Source organism: Azolla caroliniana, unplaced genomic scaffold, assembly GCF_043228905.1.
Source record: "Azolla caroliniana isolate FFs.n. ecotype wild unplaced genomic scaffold, voAzoCaro1.0.p SCAF_2, whole genome shotgun sequence".
Lineage (NCBI taxonomy): Eukaryota > Viridiplantae > Streptophyta > Polypodiopsida > Salviniales > Salviniaceae > Azolla > Azolla caroliniana.
Genome location: NW_028230437.1, coordinates 24,558,986 through 24,580,015, shown reverse-complemented (window position 1 = coordinate 24,580,015; position 21,030 = coordinate 24,558,986). Strand labels below are relative to the sequence as shown.

Here is a 21,030-nt window from a genome sequence, read left to right as displayed (position 1 = left end):
AAGAGAATGCAACCATAAAAACACAATACAACCATACCAAATACGAATTAAAATGCAAAGAACGAAAATGAACCCAAAAAAACACTTTAAACAATGGAGCCTTGGATTTCATGTTATGTATTTTAGTCAAAGTTGTTTTTCTGTAATTTAATGATGAAACAAGTTTCAATAAACTTATGATGAGTACGTATGATTTATTTTCGAAAGGAACAAGAGTATGAATTGAACTACAATTCTACAATGTCAGATAACTATTAAGCATGTTATCACTTGAGTATTTCACATGAAGTAGTCAATTGTGTGAACACACCAAGGTCTAGTGTTTTTACTTATATAAGGAGGCTTAAGTTATGTTAAGACTATCAGTGTACAGTGTATAGTGTACCATGTCACTATGGCTCTTGCTAGCTAAGCATGTACCATCCTTGCAAAACCCAATGTACGACCAACATCAACACTCAATGGTATGGGACATCGAAAGATCCAAATGTCTCGCACTGTTACTAGTGGGTGGTTAGGTGATTTGTCACCAACTCTCTCTTCTTTGCTCTATAATTCCTTATATTTTGCTTAAATAGTTAGTTAAGAGACTAAGACTAACACATGTGAAAACATTTAGATACACACAATAAAGACAACATAGCACACTCAAAAACCTTAAAAAATATGTGGACCATAACCGACACATTATTTACAAACTAGTTACATTCCCTCTTCATATAAAGAACAAAATCATATCCTCTAGATATTATGTTCTTTAATAGGTCACTTGTAAAGATTAAATGAGCTGCCTGAGCACATACTGGAGTATTCCACCATGGTCAAAGTATGTTAACTCCACCTGTTCAAATGCAAGAAAATATTTCAGAAAATTGTTCAATACCAAAAATCTAATCGATTTTCGTTTGACACCATGAAGGTACGACTAAATCATAAGTCAATACTTCAATCAATTTTCTATACCAAAACTTCACATATATTTGAGCCAAATTTGAGTAGCAAAGACGAGACCGAATCACTAAATAATGCTCTTTTGAGTTCATACCAAAAGCAACATCCAAAACAAGAAATTAATTATTCAATATCAAGCACACCGAGAGATATCACCAATTCATATAAAAAAGCATTGAACCAAAACCAGAAGTCAATATTTCAGCACTCATTTTCACTAACAAAAGGCAAGAACAAATCATTGAATATATCAAGCAAGAACAAATCATTAAATATCTCAAGCAAGAACACATCATTGAATATATCGAGTTAGGTTCCCAAAATTTACCTGTGTGTCAAATCGAAGGGTGCATGTAAAACTCTTTCCATTGTCGGTAACCACTTCGATATCCTGTCCAGGAGTAATTAACTTGATATCTGAGGGAAGATCTATTGTGTATCTCTCATAGCCTGTCAGGCCAAGGGATTCAGCATCCTGACCAGGTTTGAAACATAGGGGAATAATTCCCATTCCCACCAAGTTACTGCGATGTATACGCTCAAAACTCTTTGCAATCACAGCTTTAACTCCCTACCCCATATGTGCACACCAATTAGAAGATCAAAAAATTAAATAAATATGCATGCATATTTAGTTTCATTACTACATGTCTCCTATTTACATCAAATATATATAATATACATATATACCTGAAGGTAAGGACCCTTTGCAGCCCAATCCCTTGAGCTTCCACTACCATATTCTGCTCCTGCTAATATGATGGTATCAGCACCTTCAGCTTTGTATTTCTGGAAATAGAAGACAACTTTGTTAGCAGAGGCTTTCAAAAGTAGAGGAAAAAGAAGTCAATGGAAAGTTTATGGCCTATACATCTCCCTTTACTTTTATTTGAGGTTGACAAAGATGTTTTGGGCAAATAACAAAAACTAAGGGCATTTAGGAAAATAGAAGACGATTTATGAGATTTTCCCCATAATTATGACAATGCAAGGCCTAGAATAAGAATATAATGATGATGATTTTCTATTCAACTTTCTCAAGCTGTTTTTCTTTACCATTGCACATCATAGACATATAGCTTCCCTCCAGACAGTACATGAATAGTATTGGGACCTACTTCATTAGGGTGAAGTAGGTCCCAAGACTATTCATGTGTTGTCCGGAGATTTTTCCTCATCGTAATGACAATGCAAGGCTTAGAATAAGAATATAACGATGATGATTTTCTATTCAACTTTCTCAAGGTGTTTTTTTTACCATTGCAGCAACGTAGACAGATATAACTTCTCACCGAACGGCACATGAATAGTTTCGGGACCTACTTCACCCTAATGAAGTAGGTCCCAATACTATCATGTGCCATCCGGAGATATTTCCCCATAGTAATTGCAATGCAAGGCCTTGAATAAGAATATAACGATGATAAATTTTCTATTCAACTTTCTCAAGCTGTTTTTTTTACCATTGCAGCATCATAGACATATAGCTTCTCTCCGGACGGCACATGAATAGTCTTGGGACCTACTTCACCCTTCAAAAACCTATTGACAATGCGGATATTAGCAAATGTTCCTCGTGCCATTATCTCATCATTACCACGTCGGCTCCCATAGGAATTAAAATCTCTTCGGTCTACTCCATGCTCAATTAAGTACTTTGCAGCAGGGCTGTCTTTGTGGATGTTACCAGCTGGAGATATATGATCAGTTGTGATACTATCACCAAAGTTGAGCAAACAGTAAGCATCCTTCACTCCATGTGCTCCTGGAGGTTGAAGAGACATGGATTTGAAGAACGGTGGATCGTGAACGTATGTAGACTTCTCATCCCATAAATACAGAGCACCAGTAGGGGATGATAACTCATTCCACATAGGATTTCCGTTAGAGATAGATTCATAGGTAGATTTGAACATTTCGGGCAAGACAGATGATTCCATTACCTACAACATCCAATAAGTTTATATCACACACTACTATTTGCCCTTCAGTCTTTAAAGGAAAAATTTGTAAACCAGTTAAAACAAAGTATCTTACCTCAGTAATTTCCTCACTTGAAGGCCAGATATCGCTAAGGAAAACCTTTCGTCCATCTTCACCAGTACCAATAGGCTCCTTCTCAAAGTCAATATCAACCTAGTGTAGTGTCAAAAAAAATAGAACATTAAAATTGTAATAAGAATATTCTGAGAGTAGCAGTAGGTGCAGAAAAAGCATACGTTATTTCATTCATACTCACAGTTCCTGCCAGAGCATATGCCACCACCAGAGGTGGAGACGCTAAGTAATTCGCCCGAGTTAATGGGTGCACCCTGCCCTCAAAATTACGATTTCCAGAAAGGACAGCCGCAGCAACGATATCTACACACATGTTCAGTTGTCATAAATATGCATAGAGAAATGGGTCGTATAAATTTTACTGAGATTTTTTCCTAAACCATTTTTGAATAAAGGGGCAGCATAAATTCTGCTGAGAAAAGAAAGTATAAAAAGTTACCGAGGAAAAATAAAAGCAGCAAAGTCAGGCTCCTCCTATGAAGGAGAACTATTTTTACCTTTATCGATTATGGCTTCCGCCACGGCCTCATGTATCTCTCCAGAATTTCCTATGCATGTAGTGCAGCCATAACCAACTAAACTGAAGCCTTGCAAATTTAAGAAATGGTCTAGCCCACTGTGAAAACAAGAAGCAGCTTATGTGAAATGAATAATGATGGTAATTTAGGAAATCTCTTAATTCCAGAAATCATAGAAACATTGGACAAAAGACCTCTTGTTCAAATATTTTGTTACGACTCCAGATCCAGGAGCTAGACTTGTCTTGATCCATGGTTTCACCTGCAATTTAATTATGAACAAATGAGTATGAATTTTCAAATTTCATTATATAAACAATACATAAAACGCAAAATGAGAAGAATGATTAATACCTTTAGACCCAATTCAAATGCTTTCTTTGCAACAAGTCCAGCTCCCAGCATGACACTGGGATTGGAAGTATTTGTACAGCTAGTGATAGCAGCTATCACAACATCTCCATGTCTTAATTCCTCAGGCTTCCCATCAAAAGAAAATCCTGCTACCAAGCCTTGTTTGTCCTTAGGAATGGCAAAACCCTGCAAAAATAAACATGAATGTATGAATCAATAAAATGCCCATAAATGTATTCGCTATAAATAATGAAATTGGAAGAATAAATGAGTATCTACTATCCATTAATAAAATGGATAAATGTGTGACTTATATATTACATGAATATTTGGACGCTGAAACTATTATCACATTATAACATTTACCTTAAACCCGACTCTGCTGTCTAGGCAAGAGTGCCAATCATCCTTCATGTCCTTCAGTGAGACTCGATCATGAGGCCTGTACTAGATTGTTTATACCAATATTTTGGTAAACAAATATGCAACTGCCAGGGGTCAATTATAACACATTTATACTTACCGTTTCGGTCCAGAAACGGATGGCTCTACACTCGCAAGATCTAGCTCAATGTATGATGAGTATTTCTTATCTACTGTAGGCTGTAAAAGTTTCAATGATGATAGCTCAAATGTCCATCACTTTTCTCAGATAAACAGTTGTGAACAGAAGAAACCTAAAAAGAGTTCTAAGAACAGATCAATAATCACCTCATTGTAATCAACAAATAGTTTGTTGGCACGTAAATAAGCCTCGATCATCTTGATCTATAAACACAATCAATACTAAGGCTATGAGTGACCAGACACACAAACAGGAAAGAAACTAACATAATTTGTACACTCAAAAACACATATAATATTAGAATTTAGATCATAGAAACGCTCATCAGCAAAATTTTCACCTTTTCTTCATCTCTTCCTGTTAACCTCAGGTATTGTAAGGTAACATGGTCAACTGGGAAGAAACCCATTGTAGCTCCATACTCAGGAGACATATTTGCAATAGTGGCACGATCAGCTAGTGACAATGCAGACATTCCCTCACCTGCATTTTGGTACATGTCTTACATCATCCTTTAGCATTCTGCATTCTTATCACGCCTTATATCATGCTTTAGCATTACACAAACAGGAAGGATAATTCATTTTTGGTATCCCTAGGAAGGATGTGGTTTAGTTATACCGTAAAACTCAACGAATTTTCCAACCACGCCATGTTTCCTAAGCATTTGGGTCACTGTAAGCACTAAATCAGTTGCTGTAACCCCTGTCTGCAATTTTCCATTCAGCTTAAAACCCACAACACCAGGAAGGACCATACTCATAGGCTGTGCAAGAAAAATGTACATTTAATCATTTTGAATCTACAAATCCAAACCCCAAGAGTACATTACATGAAAAAACAATAAGCAACCAGTAGAGACTAACTTGACCAAGCATTGTTGCCTCTGCTTCAATACCACCAACTCCCCATCCTGCAACCCCAAGTCCATCTATCATCGTGGTGTGTGAATCAGTTCCAACAAGACTATCAGGATAAAGAATTCCATCAGTGTTAAACACCACTCTAGCCAGATATTCGAGATTCACCTGTTCATTATAATAGTTAGTGATCTTGAATTGTAGGTAAAACATCTGGAAAGGATTTTTACAAGATTTGATTTGAAATCTTGTAAAATGGACACCAAGGGAAAGTTACACAAACACAATTTTGTACATAACTTTGATGAGTTCTGTAAATAATGAAAAGGATTTGTATAACTCGTTGATTTTTCAATACAAGTATATTAATGATGAATTAGGGTCCGCAAATTTTGTGCAGAGCAGGCTATTACAATTTGCGAAAAAGCCACAATTATCTCACTCAAATTCATTTAGTACTCATGGTTTGCTGATGACCTATAGGCCAAAACACTTCTTGAACTTATTATCCTAAGTCAAAAAATTAAATCCAAGTGCATATATGAACAATGGGATACAAACATCATGCTATTGCAAAGTTTATTAGATTCTTTCAGTTATCATGATTTGCAGTAAAAAACCTTATAAACTCCTGAACTAAGTCACTCCAATTTATCAAGTAATAACAGGAATGTCTTACCTGATGCACAATACCAGAGCCAGGGGGAACAACAAGCATGTTCTTAAATGCACTTGATCCCCATTTTAGAAACGCAAAGCGCTCCTTGTTTCTGTCAAACTCAAACTGCATATTTGATTGAAGAGCATTCTCTGCTCTTGCAACATCAACCTGCACAGAATGATCTATAACAAGATCAACTGGAACCTGTATATCGTTCAAATCTTAACAGGGTGAGCATTGATATACATTCAGACGGTAATAGGCAAAATATGAAATATCGGAAGGAAAATGTGCATCACTCAAAGAAAATTGAATTATGTCCGACAACTCACTAATGGATTGATCTTGTTAGCATCCCCACCCAGCCTCTTGATGGCATCTCGCATGGCAGCAAGGTCCACAACAGCTGGAACTCCTGTGAAATCCTATAAAGAAAATAAAACCCAATCCATTTCAGTTACATTAGATAATCCAGTTAATCACAGTGAGAAAACATTTCTTGAAGATCATAATGGTAGGCCATAATCTGCTATGTCTGTGCAATCATAGTGGGAAAGTCTCTACGACGTCTTGAACACATACGATTATATATATCTACATTGTGATGTCTAGGAGGCAAACATACTGGGAAGAATATTATAAGGCCTCTTGGAGCTCATAATCTTGGGTTTTCATCTGCAATTCCAGAGAAAAACATAGTGGGAAATCTTTAAGACTTCTTGAACTTCATACTGTTAGGTGCAATGTCCAGATAATAATAGTGGGAAAATGACTAGGATTTCTTAAAGATCATATGTTTAGGTTATAAACTGCAACATCTGAGAAGCCACAACTGTTTTATATACTAATCCTTGAGCACGGGAAATCTGGTGCGAAAATGACAGTTTCAGTGATATAGAGCTTACCTGCAAGATGACCCTCGCAGGTTTGAAAGGTATCTCGACTTGCTTAGGTGCTGTGTTATCCCAATCAAGAATCTTCTCCACATCCTCTTTCATCACTTGAAAGTTGTCACAGTTCCTCACAGCTGATTCTAGCAATATCTTGATAGAATATGGAAGAGTTTCTGTGCAGGCATGAAAGGTTTAAGAAATGGGTTTCAGTGTTTCAGATTTAGTTTCTTAGAGGATTTTTGTGTTTTTGAGTTTTATGTTTGCTATTCCTTGATTAAGAAGCCCCAAATGACTATTCCAATGTAGCATAAGGATTTCAACTGATCAATAAGAAAGTTTTAGAAGTACATCTTACAAATATCCTTCAAATTTAAAGTTCCTGATCAATGGCTAAGAGTTACTGTTTAGGGTTTGTGTCAAACTGACACTTCAAGCGAGTAGTAAAGGCTTATAGTACTTGATAAGGAAGTATAAAAAACAGAGCTTACCAATACGAGCATCCTTCAAAGCCGTCAAGCTATAATACTTTCCATAGATTCCACCTTCGGGGCGTGGCAGGTCAGTCACTGTGTACTTGAAAGGATTCTCCGATCCTGTCGATGCAATGAGATATGACACGATATAGATTCAACATGATACAGAACGAATAATATATTCGGCATGATAACAGACTGATGTAATAATTGTAAATGAGGTAGGAATTTCAAACAATAAAATAGAAGTCTGACCAGATAAATATATGGGTTTGATATATAACATAAGAATGTGATAAGATCAACAGTGAATTTGATAGGAATTCCATACGATAAGATATGATTTCGTCCCAATAAGATACACATTGAGCAAGGTATAAAATAAACTTGATTTGATGAGATTCAATTATTGAATTCTTGATTCGAAACCACCGGGCAAAAAATTCGACGTGAACACGGTTGAAATTCGAAAGGGGTAGATGGATCAAATGCGCAAGGTTTGATGTGGACGATACAAATTTGACGTGAAAACAATTTGAAATACGAATTGGGAGATGAATCATTTTCGTACAAGGTCTGATCTGGAAGATCAGAATCTGACACTAAGAATTCAGCACAAAAAGATACATATTGACAAAACAACACTAAGAATTCAGCACAAAAGATAAATATTGACAAAACAACACTAAGAATTCAACGAGCAGATAAATAAGATACGCAAAACAAAACACGAAGAACTCGACTAGCACAATCAAAAAATTGACAAGAAAGCACTACGAAACACAGGCGGGAGGTAGAAGGATATGAAATTCTTGCAAATAATTCTACTCTGAGAGAAAAAACAAATTACTTACCCATTGTAGATAAACCTCTAGAGAGTCTGCGAGGAGAAGGAGAGGTCGATATCTCAATCGAAGAAGCTCGAATCACCGGGGTGTAAGAAGAAGAAAAAGAAGTAGTAGTAGTAGGGGATGCAGATTTGTGTGAGGAAATCCTAAAACGAGCTATATCTCTGAGAAAAGCAGGAGAGGAAGAAAAAGGAGCAGATATCTGATGTGGGTTTCTGATCAGTGAGGGCATATGCATAGCTTTTCTAGAGAGAGAAAGATTTTAAAGAACATATAGAGACAAATATCATATAAGGAGAGATAAGATCATATCAGGAGAGAGAGAGAGAGAGAGAGAGAGAGAGAGAGAGAATAAAAATAGCAGATATGGATAAAGGGTTCAGCTATGGCAAAATCGAATATGGAAACCCTAAAAATGAAGCGGTTTGATGAGAGTCGTTAGTATGTATGTAGATGAAATTACAAAAAGGAAAGAATGGTGGCGGGCGGGCGGGACTTCGGACAACTCACAAGACAGAGAAGCACACGATCCGCCCGAGACACAGACCTAGCAACAAAACAGAAGCCATATCTTAGCCATTGGTACGACAATGACGGAGGAGAGTCATTTTGTAGGTCTCTGGCTCAATAGGCCTCACCCATCGCTTGGGATTGAGTTCTCTCTTTCCACACCCCCACCCACTCACGTAACAAGTCCAATGTTGGATGCGTGTCTGTCCACAAGCTCCTCCAGACAAGATGTAGGCCTAGGTCAGTTGGCACGATGGATGGCTAGTGCTTCGTTGCCACAACCTGGGCCATTCATTGTATATGCTCATACCTAGTTTCTCTCGTTGCATAACATCACAACCATAACTTCTGGAGCCCCCCAAGTTTTGGCCCTCGCATTGGGCTACCCCCCCTCCCCTTCTTTGTCCTATAGATAAACAGTTTGGACCGAACCGAACTGCAAAATTGCGATTTTACAGCTTAACGGTTCGGTTTCAACAGTTAGAAACCACGGTTTAAACAGTTTAACGTTTATTTTATTTATTTTTTAAACAATATTTTCATTTTCAAGCCTTATTCTCACATTTTAGGAAAATCTTTAAAAAAATTTAATTTTAATTTTGACCTAAGTTTGAAAACCAAAACCGAACCATGAAACCACGATTTTAACGGTTTGAATTTTTTTTCAACGGTTCAGTTTTGACGCTTTCAAACCGAACCGTTGTCAATTGTTACCATAGATCACAATCAGTCTCTTGTGGACGTTTAAAAGATATCTATTTACCTAACCTTATGTGCCCCTTTGGAATACTTTTAGCATAGAATCTTTGTAAAATGGTGCTACTTTGTCTTTGTCCTATCCTAAAAAATGCCACTACTTTTAGCAAAGAAATTTGATAGCCACTACTTTTATCAAAAAATCAAAGTGCCATTGGCGGGCCGCCGCAAACATTCTAAAAGATCTTTTGTATATAGCTTATGCAAAGTCATGTGGTTTCTTTTTGGAGGAGGAGTGAAAGACATGTTGTCGATGGCACGTCAGTCCACGTCACTGAAGATATGCATCATTGTGATTTCGATGGCACGCTAGTCCACGTTACTCAAGACATGTTTTGGCCTCTAGTAAGTGTCTCAATTTAAAACAAATGGAAAATATTTGCAACATTAAAATGTTTGCTTGGGGTTTATGAATTTCTATTATTCATCACATATCTTAATGTTCCAACTGTTGGATTCTCTAACCCAAGTCAATCAAATAAAACTTGAATTCACACATCTAGTTTTTTGATGATTCTAAAAGGTGGAATCTCAAGATACATATTTATTTGGTTACATTTTGCATAATACATAACATCATTTGTAATATTAACTTTGACCATTTTCTTTCCTTATATGAATGTCATGAAGAATGAACACAAATCTGGACATATGTACGAGAGCGAGAAATTGTTAAGTCTTCATTACACTAGAAAATTAGATGAAACCATAGAATGAACCATACGTATCATATGTGCATTCGCATTCGAGAATGATTTCAATCAAACGTGTATGGTAAATCATCTCAAAGTTGGATTGGATTGACTAGGGTCTATATTATGTATTGATTCACTCTCAATCCTAATAAGTGAACTCTAATCCATTGTGAACCACCAACATAAGTATGGTTGCAATATTTGCATTGTATCACATGCATACTTTTGGGATGCGAATCAAGACTTCTCTATCATCCTTACTTTAGAACTTTACAAAAAAATGAGTATGAACTATAGAGATTGAATCAAAATATGTCATTATAAATTATAATCAAACGTTCAAAAACTCATAAAACATATATTCGAGAATATGAAGAAAACATAACATAGGTAGTAGTAGCATAACAACTTACCACTAGGGTGACCTAATTTCTAATAACAAAGAAAGAAAGAAAGAAAGAAAGAAAGAAAGAAAGAAAGAAAAAGGAACATGATACTAACATAAAAATTTGCCATGACATAGGTAGTAGTAGCATAACAACTAACAACTCGGGTGTGCTAATTTCTAATAACAAAGAAAGAAAGAAAAAGAAGAAAAAGGAACACGACACTAACATAAAAATTTGCCATGACACTAACAAGAGGATATGAGTAAGTTGGGAATCTAACCCAAGAAACAAGTAATAGTAGCACAACAACTTACCACTAGGTTGTGCTTAGTTGTAATAATAAAGAAATAAAAGAAAAAAACTATTATAACACTAGCATAAAAATTTGCTATGACATGGTAATAATAATGAGAGAGAAAAAGATGAGAAAATTGGGAATCGAACCCAAGACAAACACAGCAATAGCATGACTCCTCACCACTAGGGTGAGCTAAATTATAACAACAACAAATGAAAAAAAAGTTTCAAAAAAAGGAGCACGTATTTTTCCCATTTCAAACGTGTTCGTTTCCAAACGTTGGAATGCTTGCACGAACACGAATATTACGTTCTATGGATCATGAAACTTGGATCAATCATTGGCATGTCTTACATCAAGCCCACTTGGGTACACTCAATGAATGTGTTGCATGTGAAAAGGAATAATGAAATTTATCGAGAAAAGGTGTGCTTCATACACTTGCGATGCATTTAAAAAAGAGAGGAAGTGGGTTGGACATTAAAGGCTCTAGGAAGATAAGGTTGTTATGTATCATGATAAGTATTCTTTGGTGGTAGAGATCAAATCAAATTGGTAGTGTTTTGTCATGAACAATAATATCAACCTAACATACAAACATGATGTGCGCGGTATAGTATAGGCTTAAATTTGAATCCACAATCACTCAAAGGTGAGCAAGTAGGTGCATGCACACATTCATACACTCCACCCATTGTGAATCAACATATAAACAACATAGATGTAAATAATTAACTTATTCGTAGACGGCATTTACTTGACCCAAGTAAGAGCTCCCACGTGAGGACAAAACCCATGAAGTATCCATTTATTCTTGTGAAAATCGGATTCCTAATTTAGAATCAATTACTATAAAGGGAAAAAAGAACGAAAGATTCTTTGCACTAGGTGTACATTTGATATTTCTATGTGCATGCACATGGGGAGGGGACAATGTGGTTCACATTGTCTGGAAGCCTTGTTCCATGAGAAAAGAAAAGGAAAGGAAAAAACAAAAACATTTATCCCGTCTCCAAGTAATTTTGCCTTAAAAGGTAGCTTGATAGTTACAAAAGGGAAAATGAAGCCTTTATATTTGCCATTATTACATCGACAAACATTGGGAGCTTTTGCAAATTATGTTGGTGAGAAATTTTGATGCTTATATTGGAAAATTTCCAACATAATTATGTGAAAATTAACGGCGGTAATTGGTGGATTGATTACATGTCATACAAATTTATCAATGGATACATATATTTGGGGACGTGTTTATGGTTTTATGTATTGAACTCGAGAAGACACTTTCTTGAGGTATAAAGAAGGAACATATGAGCTAATACGTGTGCAAGAAAAAATACCAATAACAAAAGACGAAAGAGGTCTAGATGTTGTGGAAGGGGTCGGGGTCAACCATATGGAAGGAGTTATGCTTAGTTGCCCTCATCACGGATGAGAGCATTGATTGGTTATTGGTTGTTAATAGGCCAATTGGCATGGAGGGTTGAAAATAATGATAGTTGTTTCTTGAGAACCTTGTGTAAACACGCTCGGTGGTCAAAGGAGAGATGACATTGTTGGAGGAGAGATAAGGAGAGGCTTCAAAACTCCATGCCAGCTTCTCGATGAAATCCATCATGTTGTTGTCCCCACCATCATTGGTACATTCCAAGTTCTTTTGTATGTGAAGTTTGACGCATTCTAGCATTGTGGAAGGATCATAGTCCATTCTCCTCAACACGTCACCGATCGTCTGACCATCGCATCCTTTCGTAACCTTGAAACCATTGCCAATGCGCCCATCTTTGTTCACATTCACCACATCTAGTGATCCAAAGAGGTTGTGTATTCCTCCCAATGCTTCTTGATAAGCCCCACCCAAGAACATCCCCATGTAATATGGTTTACCTTCCTCTAACGAATGCACGTTTAAATAGTTTAATTTGCCCCCCTTGGCACCCGTGCCAATGAATTTGGTTATTTTCCCATCACTGTCGCATGTTAAGTCGGACAAAATTGCCCTTACCTTTGGCTCTTCATTTAGCCTTTGCAAGGGCATGATGGGAAAAAGTTGTCCTATTGCCCACGTATCTGGCATGGACTGAAAAATGGACAAATTTATGTGGTATATGGCATTGTGATGTAGGTCAGTGGTCTCGTTCTCACGCACCTTTGTCGAGTTCCCCGCAAAGATCGATGACATTTGTCCCTCGTCTTTTCGTGAAACCCACTCCGACACCACATCACAGAAGTTATGAATGGAAGCCAATTGTGGCAAGCCAAATTGGCCACCCTTGAACAAGTGGATGCACTCTTCTTTAAGGAGTTTTGCAACCTCCAAAGCCCCATCGTAGTTAAGGTCTCGGATGTGTTCGAGCGAGACGTCTACCAAGTTCCTCAACTCGCTAGGGACTTCATCTTGCACGTGTGAAGGAATCAGCCCTTGGGATGTGTGCTTTGCCTTTGTGCTGGAAGAGATGACATCGAAGACGAGCACGGAGTGGTGCGAGACAAGTGCGCGGCCACTCTCGCTACACAACATGGGGGGTTCGATGCCCTTCATGTCGCAAGCATTCTTCACGGACCCGACAACTTGGGCCGCGTATTCGTCCAATGTGTACCCGACCGACATGTCGGACGAGGAAGATTTGGTGCCGTCGTAGTCGATCCCGAGGCCCCCTCCGATGTCCATGATTTTCATGTTGGCCCCCATGCGGGCGAGCTCGCAATAGATGTGGGCGGCCTCACTCACCCCATCCTTAAGAATGGCGGTGGATGGGATTTGAGAGCCTATATGGAAATGGAGGAGTTGCAAGCAATGGAGTTTGTTCACAGCCTTGAGCTTGTTAACAACACTCATGATTTCGGAGCAAGAGAGGCCAAATTTGCCCTTCTCACCAGAGGTGTCACCAAAGTGGCCATCATGCTTGGTGTTGAGCTTTGCCCTAAGCCCAATGACAGGCTCAATGGAGAGATGGGCACTCACCTTCAGTACAATGTCCAGCTCCTCTTCTTGCTCGAGGACGATGACCGAGTGGAGGCGGAGGCGGAGGCGAGCCATCAATGCCAAGCACACATAGTGGGCATCTTTGTAGCCATTGCATATGAGCAAAGCATCTGGGCTGCCTTTGTAGCACAGGGAAGCCATGGCCAAGAGGAGCTCTGGCTTGGAGCCGGCTTCGAGGCCGAATCCAAAGGGCTTTCCGTAGCTTACGATGTTCTCGACGATGGCGCGATCCTGGTTGCATTTGACGGGGAAGACGGCGCGGAAGGTGTTATTGTAATTATGATGGTTTCTGATGGCATTATCAAAGGCAGATTGGAGGCATTGTAGCCTGTGTTTCAGAATGTGGGGGAAGCGAATGATGAGAGGGGTGGAGAGGCCTAGCCCACCTTTGTTGAGGGGCTTGAGGGCCTGGTGCACCACTTTCATGAGGTCTATCTCATCACAAGGCTTCTTTGTGGGGAGGAGGAGGCCATCAGGAGCCACACATACATGGCCCTGTGGGTTTACAGAGAAGTAAGGGGAGCCCCAGGTGTCTAATTTGTACAAGGAAGAAGAGAGAGAAGGGGACCATGGTAGGCCTGCAGTGCCACCATTGCTTGGAGAGGATTGGTGCTGCTCATTTTGGCCATTTGATGAGAGGATTGGCATGTTTAAGAAAAAAAATAAAAACAACAACAACAACAGAGAGCAGGGATTCACAAGAATCAAGCTCTTAATGGAGAGAGAGAGAGAGAAGTGGTAGGAAAATTGTATGTATTATTATATAGCTCAGACAGATGCCGAGGCAAAGGAGCCTCGGCTCAGCTGAAGGGGAAGCAGAGGAAGTGGAGATTTGTAAAACGCTGATAAAAGCTTTAGGGTTCTGAGTAGGAAGAGAAAGTAGACAGTGGATCACAAATTGGGCGATGGAGAAGCTATGGAGTTATGGGCGATACATACATATACATATATGTATGTATGTATATGTATATATGTATATGATGGATGAATAAGGAAGAAGGGAAAGGAAATTGGGCGATGTATATAGTATATATATATGATGATGATGATGAATTTGGCGATATGCAGGAATTGAAGAGGAAATTGGGAGATGGAGAAAGAACAGATCAGAGCAGAGGCAATTGAGTTAAGTAAGTTTTTTTTAAGTGTGAGTGAGTGATATAGAAGAGGTTGCTTCACTTCTCTATATATATACATACATATATGTATGCAGAGAGAGAGAGAGAGAGAGAGAGAGAGAGAAGGTTTGGAGGGAAATGTGATCTAATAGAAAAGTCTTTTGTGCCCACATATACATACATACATACATACATACATACATACATACATACATACATGTGCATATTTTGTTTTGTACACCACATACATACATACTTAATACTTGAGAAGGTTTGGAAGGAAATGTGATCTAATAGAAAAGTCTTTTGTCCTCACACAACAACAAACAAACTTCACATGCATATACAATACATACATACATGTGCATATTTTGTTTTGTACACCACATACATACATACTTAATACTTGGCCTCACAAAACATATCACCTCATCCACACACTCATTCTCTCTCTCTCTCTCTCTCTCTCTCTCTCTCTCTCTCTCTTGCTCTTTGTTCCTTTGGTTGTGGTAAATTGGTCCCAAGATGCTCATCTCCGTGTCTCTCTCTCTCTCTTGCTCTTTGTTCCTTTGGTTGTGGTAAATTGGTCCCAAGATGCTCGTCTCCGTGTCTCTCTCTCTCTCTCTCTCGCTCGCTCTCGTAGATGCCTTCCCCTTTATGTGTCACTCGAACCACCTTTCTTTGAGCTTCATTCATTGTCTCTCGTCGACACCCTCTTTTCGGTCTACCTTACATTCCTCTCTCGCCTTCGATTCTTACCACCCCACCACCTCTCTCCAACTCGTGGTTGTAAAAAAAAATTCCACTTTGATCACGTTAGGCGACTTTTCAAATTAGTTTCTCTCTCTCTCTCTCTCTCTCTCTCTCTCGCCCTCTCCCTCTCCCTCTCTCTCTCTCCCTCCGTCTCAAGCTATATTTGTGTGGGTGTGTGAATTGTGTTGGTAGTCATAGGCCACTTTCCTTTTTGTTATTGTTATCATGACATGGTTATAGCATTTCATTTCATTTCCATGCGCGTAATCATTTATATTTATACTTACTCGTATCTATCTCCTAAATCCCACAAATTCTTGTCATCTTCCTTGAGATTGCTTCTCTCTCTCTCTCTCTCATGTGATAGCATCAATGTCAGACACGCTTGGACACAAGAACAAACAACCTTACATGTATAGTTTACACTTTCTTTTTGTACGAATTCAAATATATTTTGTATTAAGAAAATAACCCTCTTTCAACAATCATTTATGGGGCATTAGAAGGAAAGGAGTGAGTTTTGAGAGGGAATGTTCTCCACTAGCAACAAAAACAACGTCATGACCCGAGCCACAATCATGCTAAGTGGCGCGTTGATTTGGTTCTTTCCACACTACAACAAGAGAAATGACATCATTATTTGAAAACTTTTGAGTGGGAAAGGGTCTCTGATCAAGACGCTTAATTAATTAGTTATGTTTATTCTTTAGGCCCTAATATTTAAGAATTACAACAGTCAATGTGCACTCTCAAACGCATATATTTACATTGAAGTGTGTGTGAGAGAGATGTTCTTGCTAATGGACAAACCATTGACCTAAAACCTAATAAATAGAAGAGACAACATATTAAAAATAAAATTGGAGATACTTATATTAATGCAAAACCAAGTACATGTATTTGGCATGTTCTTAAGTAGCTTTCAAAGACACGCTATCTTATTATGGAGTACAAAACAATTAGAATGCTTTTCTCAATAAAGTCTAACAAGAATATGAAACTTATTTTCTCTCCGGTTCTCCCAAGAGTTGATAATCGCTAATTATCCCTAGGAAAGTATGTCCAAATTGGTCACTATTACCAACAAGCAATGAATTAAAAGATTAGAGAGAGAGAGTGGATTAAGGGTGTTTAACCATACCAACCACCTCCGAGCAAAGGACAATAGACAAATACAAAACCCCATGATTGTCCAATACCATTGTTTTCTTTTTGTAAGAAAGATAATTGATAACTATACATAGAGAAAACAGACGAAGACATTTCATCTCACTTCTTATTGTAAGATACAAAAGCTAGTATAAGCATATGATCAAATATATGATGTTGACAGGAACTCAACGCTCCTTATGCACAAAGCTCGGCCACAACCGAGATTCTTTTCATACACAGAAAACAGGAAACGAAAAACACGACTCAAAGGAGAGGAAGGTACACAGGAGGTTTACGTGGAAAACCCAAAGAGGGAAAAACCACGGCAGCCCACAGGCTGCAAACTGTCACTATGTGGGAATGTACAACAGTGAGTTCACTGAGGCAACGACCTCGTGCTCATAGATCTTCGCCACAGGCGGCGGTTACAACAGAGGCAACGACCTCTTTCTCTCTCTCTCTCTCTCTCTGTACACTATTACGTGCTCTCTCTTCTTCTTGCACCAACAGGGAAAAAATGACAACAACAACAGTTACTAAGAGTTTGCCCTAAGTCATATTTATACTAATATGACTTTTCGGCTATTTACAAATGTAGCCTCGATGGGCTCTCAGAAACATATTTACGAATATGTCTCTTCATCCGGTTCTCACCGGGTCTGTACCATCCGGCTCTCCGTAGCCGGGTACTCCTCATCCGGTTCATACCGGGCCTGCACCATCCGGCTCTCCGTAGCCGGGTACTCCTCATCCGGTTCATACCGGGCCTGCACCATTCAGCTCTCCGTAGCCGGGTACTCCTCATCCGGTTCATACCGGGCCTGCACCATCCGGCTCTCCGTAGCCGGGTACTCCTCATCTGGTTCATACCGGGTCTGCACCATCCGGCTCTCCGTAGCCAGGTACTCCTCATCCGGTTCATACCGGGTCTGCACCATCCAGCTCTCCGTAGTCGGGTCCTCCTCATACGGTTTCGGCCTTGGCCTGTCTGTTGGAGACAAGGCCGTGTCGATGCGGAAGATCAAGAAGCATTCGATTAGGGTTTTGAGTACCTGCGTATTCCAATTTCTCAGATCGTGCACACAGAGAGAGAGAGAGAGAGAGAAGGCACAAGAAGACTCTTTCTATTCCATAGAAAACAATAATACAACCCAACCTTACAAAAAGGTTACAAGGTCACTATGTATAGTGACAAACTTAGGGCAACTACCATTTATGCTAATTACACAAATGGCCCAAACTTGATCTATACAAAGGGATAGTGTGAATACGTCCATTATACACTTGTATTCGACACTCCCCCGTAATGGGCGTATACATGGGTTATCTAAGATTACAGGTATAAACCTAGGTTCTCGGACATATCAGTTTTGTTCGAGTCGGCAGGATCCGAAGGCAGAAGACCGGACTGGTCGGGTCGGAAGAGTTGAAGCCGATCATTAAGGAACTGATGTCGGTTGTCTGAAACCATCCTGCGCTGTGTCCGGCTCTAACCGGACTGGTTTGTCGTTACGCCCATCTGATGCCGAAGGGACCGAAAGCGGTCTGCCGAGAGACACTTGGTCATTCCATCTGCGACATTGTCGGTTGTGGATATTTTCTCTAGACCGATTTTCCCTGAAATGACGCAGTCCCGAACGAAGTGATATCGAACGTCGATATGTTTGGAGGCGTTGTGGTGAACCGGATTTCTCGACAAGGCAACAACACCTTGACTGTCGCTATAGACAACTGGAGCCGAGTCATGGTCGACTTGCCGAAACGTGTGCGCCAGCCGGCCAAGCCACAAAGCTTCTTTTGCAGCGTCGGACGCAGCTACATATTCTGCTTCGGTCGTTGAGGTCGTTGTGCACTCCTGAAGTTTCGACTTCCACGAAATTGCTCCATTGCCGAATTTGAAGCAGTATCCGGTTGTTGATTTCCGACTGTCTATACAGCCGGCGAAGTCCGAGTCGGTGTAACCGACTACGCCTGAGGTTGAGTTCGGACCGAAAAGAATGCCGTGGTCTTTTGTGCCAGCCAGATATTTGAACACATGCTTGACTGCGTTCCAATGCGATCGGCCAGGATTGTGCATAAATCTGCTAACGACTCCTACGGCATGAGAGATATCAGGCCGTGTCGCGACCATTAGGTACATAAGGGAGCCGACTGCCGGTGCATACGGTACCGACTTCATATCTTCCCCCTCCGGACCGGATGTCGGGCAGTCTCGCTGAGAGAGCCGAAGATTCATGGGGAGCGGGGTTGAAGCAGATTTGGCTGATTGCATGTTGAAGCGTTCCAAGACACGTCCGATATAGTCGGTCTGAGACAGAAAAAGATGTCGTTTATCGCGATGCCGACTAATCTTCATGCCAAGTATGTGTCGTGCCGGACCGAGGTCCTTCATGGCAAACTTCAACCGTGTCATGGCAAGACTCGAACCCATGACCTTATGCTACATGGGTCGAGGTCTTACCATTAGACTATACATTATAAGTTGTAGGATATTATTTTCATTTATGTTTTATTTTAGAAATTGATGTATATTCCAGATTTCTCTGGAACATTCTAGAAGCTTCAGGATTACTCTTAGAAATACTATAAAAGAGGGCACTAGGCGTTATGTTGAACCAAATTGGTTCAACGCCAGTCTTAAGCCTTCTAGCCACAGTTGTACATTCTCTTCACGTAATACATATATTTCTCTCATCATTACTCTCTCTCTCTCTCTCTCTCTCTGTCTCTCTGTCTCGCTCACTTCTTCCTTCTCTCTCAAGAAGTTCTACACCCCTCATAGTACTAATCCTTCGTTTAGTACTAATCCCTTCTCTGTAGTACTAATCCTTCGTTTAGTACTAATTCCGTCTCCGTCTTACTACTGATTCCTGACAGTTTGAACCAATTTTCCCTTCCTCTCCCTCTTATCTCTCCCCTTTCCTACTAGTCTCTTAATTCCTCTTCTCTTTCATCCCATGGCCACTGTTAGCGCTGAAGAATATCAATCCGTTTTTTCGGAATTTCAATGTTTGAAGGAGAAATTTCATGCTTTGGAACAAGAAAACCAACGGTTGCTGGGGGATCTTCAACAAATCTCCTTAGAAAAACAGCAAACGCAGCAACAGCATGGGGAACTTGCGTTACGCGTACAACAACTCGAAGCAACCATCGTGGCGATGCAACAACACGGGCCCGCAACACAAGGAACTCATAAAGAACCCAAGATTGGCCTTCCCACGAAGTTTGATGGAACGCGATCGCAGTTTAGAGGGTTCCTTAATCAGGTACGACTAGTTATTCAAATGCATCCTTGTCGATATCCCACCGATGCATCACGAGTGGGTTTAGTAGGAACTTTATTAAGTGGCTCAGCGTTGGCGTGGTTCGCTCCCCTATTAGAAAAGGAATCCCCGTTGCTCAATAATTTTGAAGAATTTATCGGTGAGTTTAAAGCATGTTTCGGAGATACTGACAGCATCAGAACCGCAATCAACAAAATTCGGCGATTACGTCAAGGTGATCGTCCAGCCTCCGCATACGCTGCAGATTTTCGCCTACTCGCCGCCGATATTCCTTGGGATGATCAAGCGTTAATGGAGCAATTCCGTTACGGTTTACGCAACGATGTCAAGGATTTACTCTTGACCTTCCCCGAAGAGCCGAAGTCCTTAACAGAAGCAATTAGTCGCGCGGTAAGATGCGACAACCGTCTATTTGAGCGTCGTTCGGAACGACAACTACAGATGCCGAGGGCAAGATCGGAGCCCACCTACGCCTCAGTGACATTAAGACCTTTTCCGAGGGAGTCATACCTTGCACCTCCAGCGAATACTCCGACTCCGATGGAGATTGACACAACACGTCGTCGAGGGCCATTATCCGAAGAGGAAAAGCAGCGACGTCGTACAAATCGACTATGTCTTTACTGCGGTGGACCAGGACACATTGCAATAAATTGTCCCCATAGGCCAAAAAGGCAGGTAAACCAAATTACTGCTAGTACTAATAGTACTAAACCTGAGTCTATTGCCTTAGCTACGCATGATAGTTTTAACAGTACTAAAACCGAGTCTATTTCCCTAGGTGTGCATGATAGTCCTAATAGTACTTACAGTCCGAACCTAGCAAACAAATTTGATGTCCTTAGTCAGTTAGAAGAAGAGTTAAACGACTAAGTCCAGCCAAAATAGGAGCCGTTTGGTTGGACAGC

At 39.9% G+C, this 21,030-nt stretch overlaps 2 protein-coding genes across 2 annotated transcripts; both read right to left on the bottom strand.

Moving 5' to 3' along the window:
- Positions 1–652: 652 nt before the first annotated feature.
- LOC147867741 (aconitate hydratase, cytoplasmic-like) lies at positions 653–8,442 on the bottom strand. Its single transcript, XM_087315547.1, has 20 exons — positions 8,188–8,442; positions 7,349–7,453; positions 6,873–7,033; positions 6,300–6,392; positions 5,986–6,171; positions 5,313–5,474; positions 5,068–5,212; positions 4,787–4,929; positions 4,593–4,649; positions 4,405–4,484; positions 4,248–4,323; positions 3,882–4,067; positions 3,722–3,789; positions 3,507–3,625; positions 3,191–3,312; positions 2,989–3,087; positions 2,415–2,894; positions 1,642–1,740; positions 1,280–1,522; positions 653–841 (listed from the first exon to the last, which is right to left on the bottom strand). The coding sequence occupies exons 1-20, from the start codon at positions 8,417–8,419 to the stop codon at positions 779–781; spliced, it is 2,919 nt and encodes a 972-aa protein (XP_087171673.1). The 5' UTR covers positions 8,420–8,442; the 3' UTR covers positions 653–778.
- A 3,371-nt stretch (positions 8,443–11,813) lies between these two features.
- LOC147867740 (arginine decarboxylase-like) lies at positions 11,814–14,951 on the bottom strand. The gene has a single exon (XM_087315546.1). The coding sequence runs from the start codon at positions 14,461–14,463 to the stop codon at positions 12,193–12,195; it is 2,271 nt and encodes a 756-aa protein (XP_087171672.1). The 5' UTR covers positions 14,464–14,951; the 3' UTR covers positions 11,814–12,192.
- Between the last annotated feature and the right edge of the window lie 6,079 nt (positions 14,952–21,030).

Bases quoted from the DNA above. Each gene is read 5' to 3' on its own strand.
- LOC147867741 (XM_087315547.1), bottom strand. From the start codon at position 8,419: ATGCATATGCCCTCACTGATCAGAAACCCACATCAGATATCTGCTCCT. The intron at 4,650-4,786 runs GTGAAAATTTTG...TTGTGTTTATAG, and splicing joins CAGGAAGAGATGAAGAAAAG to ATCAAGATGATCGAGGCTTA. The intron at 1,523-1,641 runs GTATATATGTAT...CATATGGGGTAG, and splicing joins CAAAGGGTCCTTACCTTCAG to GGAGTTAAAGCTGTGATTGC.
- LOC147867740 (XM_087315546.1), bottom strand. From the start codon at position 14,463: ATGCCAATCCTCTCATCAAATGGCCAAAATGAGCAGCACCAATCCTCT.